Below are 14,809 nucleotides of genomic sequence, written 5' to 3'. Positions count from 1 at the left end.
GAATTAAGAGCCTGTAGGAGAGCTCAGGGGTGCCACTGGAAAAGTTGTGCTTTGAATGGGGGGTGGAGGGGAAATAAATCACTGCACCATGGTAAACACTTCCAGAACTGGCACCTCACATTCCAACACTGCCTTTGCCAGCTTTTCCTGCAGGACTTTGCCATCTGAAAATGGAAACTGCTCATTAGCCATGCAAGGTTACATGATAATTGCATCTCTCTGTACTCTTGTGAAGCAGCTCAGGAACAGGAATGCTTTCACAGCAGGATGTGAGCAACATGCAATAAATCAAGATCAGGTCCACACTTAGGAAATGAGTGATAATGAGACCACAGAGTTAGGGTCTGATAGAGAAAAGCTGGCAGTCAAAAATAATAAAAGTTGAGGCTCAAATTACTAACAATATGCAGTTTGTCCTAGCTTTTGAACTAACAGATTTATTTTAAAAGCACTGAACTTATGTTATCAAAAGAAAAATAAGCAATCCATGAGAGTAAAATTTAATACTTCCTTTGACAGCAGGATCAAAAAATTCACACTATGACAAGAGCCCACCTCTTTCTCACAGAGTAAACAACACCAGCAGCAGCAGTTTTGATGTGGAACAACAAAATGTGGAAGCTCTTGAAATCTGAGAAACACTTTGCCCAGGAGTTTCACAGTAGTTTGGCAATACAGAGTGAGAAATTCTGATCTCTGGCTGCAGCAATCAGCTAAGGAAGCTGGGGATGTTTAACCTGGAGAAAGGCTCAGTGATCTCTGCAACTCCCTGAAAGGAGGCTGGCACTTTAAGAGCTGTGTTCAGCACACAAAGCCAGGTTTAGAAAACCCAAAAGCATAAAACCAGGGCTTTGTCTGAGATCTCACAGTCTGAACAGGTGGCATTCCCAGCAATCCCTACTGGAAATGGCATGTTCTGAGGCAACCTAGTCCCAATCTGCAACACTCTTGAAACCATTGGAGCACCTAAAGCTCAGTGATACATTGGTTTGAGAGATAAAATAAAAAGAGACAAGTGTAATGGCACATTGCCTCCAGTCCCAACCTTCAAAACATTAAAATGCTCACCAGCTAAGCAACCATGTTATTTGCTTTTGTGGAAGAGAGAAAATCTGCATTGCAGCAACAATCCCCCTGTAACTGAAAAGACAACACTGGTGAAATACAGTTTACATGATTCATACATTTTACTCAGTATGTACACAGTTCTCCAAAGAAGTTGGGTCATCTAGAGGCAGTTTAAGAAGCTTTAAGTATCCCCCTTGCCAGCTGTTACACAGGCTGTGTTTTTGGCTTCACTTCCTCCAGCTCAGCATCCAACCAGCGGAACCTGCGGTGACGGCGCAGCACTTCGATGGCCTTTTGCTCCAGGGGGGTTGGTTCAATCCCCAGCTCTTCAAAACCAGGAAGGTCAGGCAATGTCATGTCTGTCGTGTGAAACTTCAGCAAGAATAGGGAGGGCAAGGGAACAAAAAGATAATTTACTTGAAATGAACAGCTTTACACCCAATGCAATCATCCTCCAGACAGAAGAAGTAGAGGAAAAGTAAAGATTCAAACAGAACTGTGGAATAATTACACAAGGTCTTGACCTTTAACAAGTGGCACAGGTATTCTGCATCCAGCAAAAAGTCTTTCAAGCTTTAATTCAGGAATAAATATCACGCAGAAGTGCCTTCCTTTCCCCTCCATACATTATCAGGGAGGTTACTGCATTGCAAGCGCAAAATTAAGAACTCCAAGGCTATACATGAACTCCAGTTACAGATATTCTGACTTGTCAAGATCACGTTGTGTTGAATTATCACCTCTAGTAGCTTGTTTTGCTCTGTTTATCTTTTAGAACATGGGTCTGTACATGACAAATAGTTAATTCTATTAGCATATATGCAACCCATATGACTTATATCCTAGAAAACATTTCTCTTATGCTGGTGTTCCTTGAAAGGTCTTCTAGCTCAAACACATTTAATATTGTACAGATTAATTAAAAAAGAAAAGCTTGGAAAGAGAGCAACCAGACCCATAAGTGACATGGAGAAATTCCCTCTTACACTATCTATGCTACAGCTGACTTGCAGCAGTTTCAATGATTTCTGCAGGCTTATTTTATGAAATGTTAACTCAAGAAACTACAAAGGCAACTGGAATAAAGATTTTTGGAGATGTTAAAATTATATCCTTGGGGACAATCAGGTTAAGTAGGCTGTTGATAGTGTGTGATAAAATATATTGAAATTCTAATGCTGCAGAACAGCTGGGAGAGTCACTCCACAATTCAGAAAGCAGAAAGTTTAGGGAATACACATGACTATCTTTGCTAGCCTACATATATGCCAAATTTTGACACTAATACTTGCCAATTGCTACTTTTTCCTTGCTTGCATTTGCTTTTTTTCAACTTATTTCTCCGCCCCCAATGAAACACTTTGAGAAGTCAGGAATAAATATGAAGTGGCAACATTCTCCCAGGAAACTGCACTTGAATGTTAAGCAAGATTTTGGAATGTGTGCAGGGTGTCAGTTCAATTGTTTAAAAAAAAAAAAACATTCCCTGAATGATGTAAATGATTTTAATGCATCTAGAGGTACATAAAATAAGAGAGGGGAGCACTGCCCCCCTCACTTTGCTCATCCAACCTCTACTTTTGGCTGTTTTCAATTCCATGTGCTTTTGGGGCATGCAAAACTACAAGTGGGAGAGTTACAAATGCACAATGAAACATTTCCCAAGAGGGATTTTCAGCTGGTCTCACACTTACCCGATCTACCTTGTCCCGTGTCAACCACGGTTCAAATGGATTCATCTCAAAGAATCTTGCAACTAAACTGCAAACAGAAGAAATATTGCAAAAGTGCAGTCTTTTATCGAGATACACAGAAATCTGCTAAAAATTATTTCAGACTTAATAAATGGTGAGCAAGAGCTTGTTCTGAAGGTGTTCTTGCAAGCTTTGAGTTCATTAAAGCACTAGATGTGCCAGCCACCAAGTTCTTAGTTGTGTTTATGATTATTAACTGTTCCTGAATTATTGCATCTTGTATTACTTTACTTTAGATGGAATGGAGAAGCAGATCTCTAGAAGTTAAAATGAGCATTAGTGGGAGGGAAAAATAAACCCCACATCCAATTCCCCACACACCAGAGGGCTTAGTCTTGCCCCTGCCTTTCATCCAAACTCTGTTCTCTGCCAGTGTAGGCAGCAGTCCAATTAGTCATAAAGCTGGATTCAATGCCTCCAGGAGAAAACACACTTGCTGACAACTAAATGAGTTATCTTCAACACAAACAAGCTGGTGGAATATGGAGCAATCTATAAGAAGGGTAAGGATTGGGGTATCTGCAGATTTCAGAAATGAAGATTCCCTTGAAAGATGGAAATCTGATGGGAAAAGAAAGTAACTCTACAGCTCTTGTTCAGTGTCTCAAGACCAACAGCAGAATCTCTTACTGAACAGGCAGGACCTCCTGCTGAAGTGATCACCTGGCAGAATTAGGGTGCTACTGAGTTACTGCACATAAACACAACTCATCTGCCTTTTAGGTGCATTACTTTCCCAAAAATATGAACTACCACTTAGTTTAGCCCATAAACAAAAATTCCTAACATGGACTGCAGCAAATGTGAATAAGCTAAGAAGCACCCACACACCACCTTTTTAACAAGCTGCTCTGTGTCACCTGAGCCATGCTATAACCTGGTGCCTCTTGCAGCCAATACAGAACAGCCACAACAATTCAGGATGTTCTAAGTGCTATCCATCAGCTCTTCCATGGATCCAATGCTAAGTCCTACTGGCAGGAGGGTTCTAACTCTAGTGACTGATTAAGTTCACTAATTTGCATTGTACTAAAAATGAGGAGGACCAAATAACAACACAGCCCCATCACGCTGAGGGCAACTTCTGAAATGGCATTTACTGTAGCTCTACAAAAAGATATGATTATTCCCTAAAGATCAGGCCTAGGCTCAGTAGCACATCCTTGAGATGGTGCACAAAAATCTGTCAGGGCCTATAGTCAGCAACACACACAGATTTTCCCTGTGATATTATTAAAACTAGCTTGGTTTGCTACTAATTTTATCAAATTAGGACCTTTTGCTACTTCTTGGCTCAGCAAAGCCATTCAATCATGGAATCACTTAGGTTGGAGAAGACCTCCAGAATGATCAAGTCCAACCTTGACTGATCACAATCTTGCCAACCAGACCAGAGCACGTAGTGCCATGTCCAGTTGTTTATTCAACACCTCCCTGGGCTATTCCAGTGTTCAACCACCCTTTCTGTGAAGAAATTCTTCCTGATGTCCAACCTGAGCCTCCCCTGGTGCAGCTTGAGGCTACGTCCCCTCATCCTATCCCTAGATGTCAGGGAGAAATGACTCTGGAATGAACAGCTATGTGAAGCTCACTACAAGCATCCATTTCATTTGAGCTCATCAAATGCAGGCCTGTCCCTGAGCTGAGGGCTCAAAACTGGCTAACAAGTACCTCAGGAAAAGCAACTTCTGCAACCCCATCACCTTAAATAACATCTGGGCAGAATAAATAACCCATGCAACAAGTACTTATGCTTCTGTGCCGCCAAGAACTCAATGAATTAAGGTCCCACTTACTGGTAGAGAGGCCGTGGCAGCGGGTAGGGAATGAAGGGGTGGTGGGAAACAGTGTAGATGTACTCGACCATGTCATACAGCAGGTACCGGTGAGGGCTGGAAGGGAAAGCAAACATCACACCTCAGTCAGCTACACTTCAATATTTGCAGCAAGAGGGGAAAAAACAAGTTTAAACCCCCCACCCCCCAAGGGTACAAAAACTCTGTTTCTTCAATCCAAGTAATTTGTCAGCAGACATTCTCCTGTGGCTCATAGGGAGGAGGTTTATCCTGGAGGACTGCAGCCTGTGGAAGGGCCCATCCTGGAGCTGGGGAAAAGCATGGAAAAGAAGTGGCAGAACGAACAGTGGGCATTTGGCTGCTGGCCAAGGCTAACACACCACAGCCACACCGGATGAAGTGTATTCTGTGTGCTTTGAAAGCACACCTGAGTGTGCCTCCTTCCATGCTGACTCCAATTCTGAACTCAACATCTCCAGCACTGTGACAGGAGCTTGTTCAAACCCACTTGGAAGCCAGAAAGCAAACAGAGAATTAAGGACACTTTATTAACAAGACATCTCATCTTTGGGAGGAAATGGCTGCAGGGAAATTGATTCATTTGCCTTTACTTGACTAAGAATATCTTATTCTATTTAAAAGCAAGATGAATTGTCCAAAAAATGCATTCCCTCTCTTTCAAAATGGAGAGAATGAAGCAGTCAGTCCTCCATCCACCTGTTTAAGAGTAACATAAACCACTGGGAATTCCCATTCCTTTCTTGCTCAGATTTTGCCTTGGCCATCTCTAGATGGCTCAGACTTGGCTTACTTGGCAATTTGCTGCCATTCCAAAACATTCTGTAAAGCTCCATGACAGCACCAAGAGCACAGTGCTGAGCACTTTCATAAACCCAGGATCTCACAAATACCAAGGCCTGAAGTTACAGGCATAAAAACTGAGCCTTCAACTGGCACGGTCTCCACAAAAGTTCAAAGAGATCAGAGAAACATAAAACTGTTTGGGTTGGAAAGAACCTTAGAACCATCTCATTCCAACCCATTCCATGGGCAGGGACCCCTTCCACTGTCCCAGGTTGCTCAGAGCCCCATCCAGCCTGGCCTGGAACACTATCAGGGATGGGGCAGCCACAGCTTCTCTGGCCAAACTGTAAACCCAGACTCTTAACTGTAGACCTACTGCCTCTAAGACATTCTAGTTTCAGGTAGTTTCCACACAACTTTACCAGAATTTCCCCAAATCCTAGTATGTTTCCCAAGCTGTCTATTTCTTTGTGGGCACATACATCACATGAAATGCACTGGGGCCCAGATTAGGATTTCCAGAGTACTCACAGTAAGAGCTTGAGCCATTTTTCCTCCCAAAAAGGAGGTGGAATTTATTGCAGCTCAAACTGTGTGCATGGATGGAGAAATTAAATGTACTGTGCAGCAAGCCAAAAAGTGACACCAAAAAGATGTACTACAGTTAATTAGAATCAGAAGAAGTGACCTACCCAGCCAAGGCATATGTTTTTCCTTTTGCATCAGGATTCTTAATTGCATTAATAATTGCCTTTGCTACATCAACCACCTGTGAGGAACAAATTCCAACAGTTACCAAGAGAAAATAGAAATGCACACACTCTTCTTTCACAGGTGGTTTAGAGACCAACAAATCCACCCACTGAGGATTTGGGATTGGGATTTCATTGGAAACTTACATAGACTGGTTGCTTGACTGTTTTTTTTGCCCAGAGAAACAAGAGGCACACCACCAAACCAGCGCATGTCTGACAGAAAAAAAGTGAAAATTTGGGAATTCTTTCAGTACCAGAATAACCAAGACATTTTACACCACACTGAGTGTGGATCCCTTCTGAAAATTGACTTCGGTTTAAAAAAAATATAGGATTGGGAAGAATTGCCAGCCAACTGCAGCAGCATTTTCTTCAAGACACATTTAGTTTTCCTATTAACAGCAACAAGAGGGCTACATTTGCTGTTTCCTGAGAGTGACTAAGGACACAACCCCCCTAAAATAAAATTATTACAAAAATAAAAACAAAGAGCAACATCTAACTAGACTGAGAAAATTCTGTCAAGAGGTGAGAATTTAGTATGTTGCTATGTATCTCACACATTCCTGATAAAAACACACCTGGCCTCCTTTTCGGAAGCAAATCCCATTTTCTCTCTGTTCTCTACAGGCAGTTACACAAATCATACAAGGGTTTATTATTCCAAGAGTACATACTTGCATAATGATTGAGAAATCGGTCCTCTCTCCCAAACATCTCAGAGGGCTTCAAAATTACAGCATCTGGAAATTCTTCCCTCACTATCTGCTCTCCAACAGCCTATCAATTAAAAGGAACACATGCTGAACCAAGCACAGGTGGATGCCTTTTATAACAGAGGGCACCCCTGACTACAGAACTGAAAGAAATTATGCCATCAGTAGCACAAAAATTATTTATATTTAAGCCATTTGATCCTCGAGATGCTGCACTAAGATAAAGGTCTCACAGAAAGCCCAAACATTTCTCAGCTGCAGAAAAGTCTTTAATAAAATCATACACTGATTTCCATCTAACAGACCCAAGTGGGGTAAAAAAAACCAAACCCAAACCAAACACAAAGAGTTTTCTCAGCAAATATATTTAAGTGGATTCCTGACTTACTTTGTTCCTGAGGTATTTGGAAGGACTCCTCATGTCAGCATTCAGGTGAGAGATATGAATGAACTTTTCCACACCCACTTCCTTACTTATCTGTGCAATACTTTGAGGAATATTTACAAATTCATCTTCAAATTTGAAGTTTCTAAAGCAAGGCAAAACCAAAATGTTACTTTAAGAGTAATCAACAATGGCTGCCAATCAGCCCAAAAGCCATTATTACATAATACTTGAATGTATTATCAGAAACCCATACTGACACGCTTTGTTAGAAAACAAAATTTCCCTTCATTATGGTCTCTTCATATAATAAAACTTGGAGACAAGTAAAATTGCAACTGTAATCTTCCATTTTAGCTTCTATGTCTTTTCATTCAGTAAAATTAAATCAGTATGAAATATCCTCTTGCCCACTTGTCTGTGACATATAGAAAACTCCCAGTAAAAGTGAAAACAGGTTATTTTTATTAAAAGAAGCACTCCTGCATCTTGAGCTCTGAGCAATCCTGTTCAAAATCTGCATTGATTTGACTTTGACACACTTAATTACACTACAAAGAAGCTCAAAATTTCTGAGCTGCACAAGTCAGGGCAGATGCTTGGCAGAAGAAGCAGACAAAAACAAACCAGAGATCACAGAGGTGCTCATGCAAATGGAAAAATAATTTGTCAGAGCATTTAGAACCACTTCAGAGCTTAAAGGGACTTCCAGGAGAAGCAAGAAGAAAACTTCCCCTCACTGTATGACACTCAAGGGGCCTAAATTAGGAGGTTATACTGTGAACCAGTCTGGTATCTGATCAAGAACAATATAGAAGCTTTGTCTTCATGCAGAACTGACACTATAGGCTGCCAACAATCCCAAAATTCTTTCCAACTATCCCAAGACTGCAAGAAAGAGAACTGGCTTCTCATGTCATTGTATTGCCCCTTTAAGCAGCCCCGTACCTTGACCATTTGCTTTGGGTAACAAACACCTTATCCAAACACCTCCCTCTGTGTCCTTATCTCCTCCCACAGCTCCTCAGATCCCACTGGAGTCCAAAGAAAGCCTTAAAAATACAAAGTTATTTTTGAGCCTTCAATAACTAATCTGATCCTGGGAACCATCACTCCTGCTCTGCTCACCAAAACAGATTTAGAAACACACGAGAATGAACAACATCCCTCCTGTAACCATGGAGTTTCAAACAACACAGTACACACAGAGGAGCCTAGACACAAGTACAAGGCAAGGAGGAAAGTATTTTCATGGCAGGCTTTGCTTATTTTGCCTGATCTCTCCATCTAATCTTACTTTTCTTCCTGCCACAGTTTTTTCACAGGCTCTGGGATGATTACAATGGTTACTCTTGACAAACCAGAGAACTTGATCTCAGGGTTTCAGCACCACCACTGATACCCACATGCATAAAATATGTGATTAAAACATTTTTGCCACACAGTGGTTAAGCTCTGTAATGTCTGAAAGTTTTAAATATGGACCAAGACTTGTCTGTTTGAATCTATTGAAACCAAACAGAGAACAAGGTTTCGGGGTTTTTAAACAGAATGAAACTTTCTGTTGTTGCCCTCACATTTGCTTTTAATAATAAAAAACTGTCTTCTCTATAAATCATACTTTTTACACAAGTCCAGAAATTTTGAACATGAAAGGGGTGTTCATGAGAAAAAAATAGCAACAAAAGCATAGGGTTTGTAAACATGATATCTAGAATTGTTTATGCCTACTACATGAACAAAAATTATGCACCATACAAAGGCCAATCTTTCCATTAAATTTTTGTCTGGTACTTCTGCACAAGGCTTTAAATAAAATGTACATAATTGCATGAACACACAGAGAGAGAAGGTGGCTGTAATTGCTACTTTTAATCCAAAATTTTAAATTTAAAATTAATTTTAAAATTAATTTCAAAAAGGATATATTCTTAGAAAGTATTATCAAAGAATGCTTTTGTAGGTAATACAATCTGTGCCAAAATTCTATCTAGGAATGATGTTAATAGTCATAGCCTTGGGAACTCTCCATCAGGTATTCCTGTTTGATCATGGCTTTTCCCAGCAGGCTACAACTCATCACTATGTCCAAGTTACAGGATGAAATCTTACTTTTGTGACAATGTAAATATAATATAAATATGAGTTAAATATAAATAAGATGTCAATGCAATTACAAACATAAGAAATTGGTGAGGCTGTCATCCATAGGAAGGCACTCAGGGAACATCTGAGTGGTATGTGAAAGTAGCATATTTGAATTTTCAGACAGAACAGAAGTTGCACCCTGGAAAATTTTGGAAAGAATGCAGTTTTCCAAAGCAGATCACGACCAGGACTGGAGTTAACCATTTAAAGAAATTTCATATGCAAAATGTTGGGGTTGCCTTTTCACAGAAGCCACTGCACACACATGCTGTGATACACGGTGCAAATCCATCACATACACAAAAAGAAAAAAAAAGGAAAATTACTTTGTTTCCCATTCCTTTCCAATAAGATTAATGACCACATTGCTGTGCTGCACGGCTCTTTGGATGGAATCTTTGTCCCGACAGTCCCATTCCTGCAAGAAGATCATCAGATGGGGAAAAGATGAGATAATGTGCAAACAGGCATCACCAAAGCAAGCTCTTTCACAGAGGCTCAACACCAGCTTAACAACAGGAGCTGTGTCTTTGAGAAGGGTTACTTGAACAGCCAGGGGTTTGTGCTAAATCTCAAGCCAGACTCACCATGAAGAGAAGCTGCCCCAGGTCGCCCATGGGCCGCAGATACATCAGGTCATACTGATCACAGCGATAGGGGATGATGACTTGAGAGCCAATGCGACCTAAAGGGCCACAAAAACCCCAAAGTTTCAAACAAATACAGTAGATGAAAGTAGATAAGTAGATGAACTTCTGAATAAACAAAGCTCCCTTTTTTTCCCTGGCATTAAAGCACTTGAATGCATACCTGCAAAGCTACAAGTAGAACAGAACTAACGTTCTTCTTGAACCTACATAACTCAAATTTTTAAATAGGATTCTTCCCTTAATATTTAGGCTTGTAAGACAGAATGCCAAAGCTTGTTAACAAACAACAACAAAAATGGTGTGTCCTAAAAAATGAAACATATACAAGGATATTTACACTTTTTAAGTTGCATGAAAGAAGGAAGGGAAAACGCAGCATGGGTTATTTTCCAAAATTAAAATTCAAAAGGCAGTTTTAAAGAATTCCAATAAAACTCCTGCAAACCTTTTAGTAAAATATCCTAATAAGGCTAAAACTAGAAGAATCAAATACATGTTGTAGCCCTCCTCAGACTTGCATTCTACAGAGGAGCAGGACTTCTTTTAACAACCTTAACCCTCAAAAGCTCCAAAACTTCCTTGATTAAAGCACTTTCTACTACTTGTCACATGCTGAAACTTAAGCAGACTGCAAAACACTTTTAAAATCCAAAACACCAGAGTATTCTCCATCACCCTGCAACTAAAGATGAATTAGTTTAGTGAAACATTTCTTTGGGCAGTTTTTCCCATCAGCACTCCTGGTGAGCATTACCTAAGCGGTTGACAACATATCGTCCCAGGAAACCTGTGGCTCCAAAGACAGTGGCCACAATGCCACTGACAGAGGATCTTCCACTTCTCCCATGAGGGATCACGGCGTGATGGACCTGCCGGTGCTGCTGCAGCACTGAGGGTGCTGCTGTCAGGACAGAAATTCCATGGCCTGCAACAAGGAACAGGAAAGAATTCAGGACATTAATTGGGATTTGGCACTGCTAACTCACAGCTTGGATTGGTTTTGTCATCACAGATCCTTTCTCTCTAATATCCCACGCCGAGGATCCTGATGGGCTGTTGATATCTGGAGAGGTCAGAGGGGAGCAGGCCTGGGAAGTTGTTGGGAAAGTTAAGGACCAAACAGAAATAGGAAAGAAAGCTTTGCTTGCTCTTTAAGAACTGATAACCCAACTGTGAGCTTAAGGGGGAGTAAGTAAAGAATACTCAGCAAAAACATAAAATAGAGCAGAGGAAGCAATCCTCCTGTATCACAGCTCTGCAGCAAGGAGACAGGGAGAGATGCAAAGAGCCAGATCCATGATACATGAGATGCTGCCTCAAAGCTGTTCCTTTCCTCAAGGAGCTAGAGAACTTGGGAGCCATGGAGGCAGGACATTAGGATACTGATACATAAGAGCATGTGGTAACAGGACAAAGGGGAATGGCCTCGCACTGACATGAGAGGAGGTTAAATGGGATATCAGGATGAAATTCCTCCCTGTGAGGCCCTGGCACAGGTTTCCCAGAGCAGCTGTGGCTGCCCCATCCCTGGAAGTGTTCCAGGCCAGGCTGGATGGGACTGGGAGCAACCCGGCCCTTGCACACTATGGAAGGTTTTATCCTGGTTAGGAGTTACCAGTTACACAGGGACACACATTGCAGCCAAAATGGTCAGAAGAAAAGGCTAGTGTGTGTTGAGGCATAAACCATATTCTGTTACTTCAGCTGGGCAGAACTCAAATCAGAAAATCCAACCGGATTTCAGACCTGAAGGAGGTTTTTCGCTATCCAAAAATCTCCTTTTTCATCCCTGTTCTCTCCATACCCCACAAACTTGAAAAAGATATTACATCTCCAATTTTGTCCTGAAAAGGAATTTGAGAGCCACTGAAAGTTAAAAAAATCAATAATTTCTTTCAACTACTCAATGGCTTTTTGCTGCCACTTCTGCAAAAATTATTGGTGACAGGCTCTTCATAATGCCTCTTCACTGTCCTACCAACAATATCTAATTACTGTTTTGTATTCTTCCACTTTTGTATTACCCTGTTGTGCTTACCTTACACTGTAAGGTGTTTAGTGATGAGCATCTTTCCTTGTTCTATAACTCTATGAGATTCTACCATAAATTATCACCAGCTATGGTTATATGTCAAATCACTGACTCAAATTCCACTTTCCGGAGCAGCTGTGGCTGCCCCATCCCTGGCAGTGTTCCAGGCTGGATGGGGCTCTGAGCAACCTGGATAGTGGAAGGTGTCCCTGCCCATGAGATGATCCTTAACGTCCCTTCTGATCCAAATAATCCTGTCATTCTATGAATTAAACCTCAAATATCCACAATGAACTCAAAGCACCTTTTTCTCTAGCCAGAAGTTTATTTATCCATGTTCCCTCCCAACCCAACAGATGGGAAAAAAGACACCACATCTTCCATTTTGTCCTGAAAGACAGTCTGACAGCCACGGAGGTAAATAAAGAGCATACTGCTCCCATGAACAGGATATTAAATTCCTCTCTGCCCTTTCCCAACAAAACCTACTTGCCATCTCCAGTGTTATCGAGTGTGGACAGAATCAATTTAAACGGAGGCAAAGAACCAAATACAGGTTTCAAATATAATATTGGTAGCTGAACTTTACCATAGATTATGGCCCAAAGGTCACAGTCTCCTAAGAAACTGCAAAAGCAATCCAAACTTTAGCTTACAGGGCAGTGACAGTCCCAGCGCGCCACCCGCAGCCACATCCCGAGCCCCTTATGCTGCAAGCCCCAGTTCCCTGAGGGGAAGGGAGGCACAAAAACGACCCCGGCGAAACTCTCGGCAGCTCCTTCCCAGCCGCTGCGGTACGGAGTCGGGAACGGAGCGCACGGACGGGCCGAGCTCGCTGAGGGGCGGCGGGAGCAGAGAGGAGCCGGGCCGGGCCCGTGAGGGTGACACTCACCTGCCCTTGGCAGCCGCAGCCCGCGGACGCATCGCGCCGCTGCCGCCATCTTGTGTCTTCCTGGGGCGGGGCGGCGCATGCGCGGGGCGGCGGCGGAGCGCGGCTGCGCAGGGCGGAGCCGGGGGCGTCCCTCAGGGACTGGGTTCCTCAGAAGTGGCGGGGTCGATTTGATTACAAAGTTATTTAGTTGTGGGGCTCAGTGAGGCCAGTCTGTGACCCAACACTGTCGTGTCAGCTGGGCTATGGCACTGAGTGGTGCCTCCAGTGTTTCCTTCAGCACCTTAGGGTTTAATGGTAACTCCAGCCACCGCCAGCCTGGGCAGCCTATTCCAATGTCCGAGAAAGAATTCTTTAATGTGTGCAACACGAGCCTCTGTGGCGCAGCTTGAGGCCGTTTCCTCTTGTTCCCTGGGAGCAGAGCCCGACCCCACCTGGAAGCTCTTCGCATTAGCGGTGGTTGTGGTGCTGTGCATGAAGGCTGAGAAGGGAAGCGCGAATCACAAATGTGTTCGGCCTTGCTCTTTCCTGGGCACTGTCAGCGCTCATAAAACCGACCGTACGATGGCGATGTGGGCTTGCAAAAGAAGGAAACGCTCCTGGCCTTGCTCTAAACCACTCCAAGTGAGGAGCCAGGCTGAAAACGTCATTGATCTCCAATCCGCTGTGTCAGGACAAAAAGATTTCAGTGATCTTACAAACTCTTATTTGTGCGTACTCAAACGGCGACACGAACTCTGTGCTGATGAATGCTTTTGCTCTGGCAGAGTCCGGCTACAAAGTTGAAACCATCAAAAACACAGCTCCCAAAAGTGGCAGCTGAGAAAGCTCTTGCTGCTTCCAACCTGAAGAACTGCCAGCACACACCTTACTACCTGCACTTTCCTTCTCAGCTCTGTGAACCATCATAATCCTTGAGTCTCACAGAGCCAGGATCCAAATGGAAGGTACCAGGATAGAAAGCTCGACAGCTTGGCTTTTGCATTCCCACCGGAACATTTCAACAGCTCAAAGTGACAGAGCTGCCTATTAGGAAAAAACATTGAATTTCACCAAGACCACCCAGTCTGTGGATCCAGAATTGGTTCCTTTGGCAAAGAGAGGAACTACAAGCCCATCTCAAAAGAAATTAGATCTCCTCCTTCGGAATAAACATTAGGAAATGAGCCCCTACAAAGGTGCCAGGACACTGTTACTGGGCATTACCTGCCCGGGGCACTCTTACTGCACATCAATCCTGGGCATAGCTGTTTACCTTGTCCGAAGTAAGTGCACTGCCAAAATTTCAGAAGGCCACCTCTGAAAAGTGGAAACCACTGCCAAACTGAGCAGTTCTTGGGTGCAGATTAAGTTGGAAGGCAGCACCAGCATTCTCAGCTGACACTTTTGCGAGCTTTTCTTCACAAGAGAGTGAAAAAAATGTATTAGCTTAAAGGAGTTCGTGTTGCCGTTTGAGTGTGGGGCAAATAAGAGTTTTACTCGGGAGAGCAGCGAAATCCTTTTGTCCTGACAGTCGATTTGAGCGATTTCAAGCTGCAGCTGCACTTTTCGGTTCTGTGATAGACGAGGTGAATTTTCTTCTTTTTCAAGTGCACACCGCCATCGTGTGGTTCATTTTCTGTCAGTGCCCAGGACAAAAGCCCAGCGCTTTTCCTCCCGGCACTGTTCCTGTGAGAGCAGGGAATGTAGGGGCTTTGTTGGATGCTCTTTTCCAGGCTGAAAGCAGAGTCCTGCACAGAAGGAAGGGCCGTGTCATTCTGGATGTGAAGGAAGACGAATGGTCTCACTGTTGGCTGTGCAGTTTATAAGGCT

General features: G+C 42.8%; 1 protein-coding gene across 1 annotated transcript; it reads right to left on the bottom strand.

Annotated features, from left to right (window-relative positions):
* Nucleotides 1-1,163: 1,163 nt before the first annotated feature.
* On the bottom strand, nt 1,164-13,086 carry NDUFA9 (NADH:ubiquinone oxidoreductase subunit A9). The gene is given in 12 exon segments (XM_079303813.1): nt 1,164-1,440; nt 2,763-2,829; nt 4,619-4,714; nt 6,115-6,191; nt 6,322-6,348; nt 6,350-6,390; nt 6,855-6,957; nt 7,282-7,423; nt 9,753-9,844; nt 10,014-10,111; nt 10,831-10,974; nt 13,001-13,086. Coding segments are annotated over 12 exon segments (1,134 nt in total). The 5' UTR covers nt 13,080-13,086; the 3' UTR covers nt 1,164-1,272.
* Between the last annotated feature and the right edge of the window lie 1,723 nt (nt 13,087-14,809).

Source organism: Erithacus rubecula (genome assembly GCF_903797595.1).
Source record: "Erithacus rubecula genome assembly, chromosome: 4".
NCBI classification, from domain to species: Eukaryota; Metazoa; Chordata; class Aves; order Passeriformes; family Muscicapidae; genus Erithacus; species Erithacus rubecula.
The sequence above is the reverse complement of the archived record's forward strand: the minus strand, read 5'-3'. Positions and strand labels throughout refer to the sequence as shown.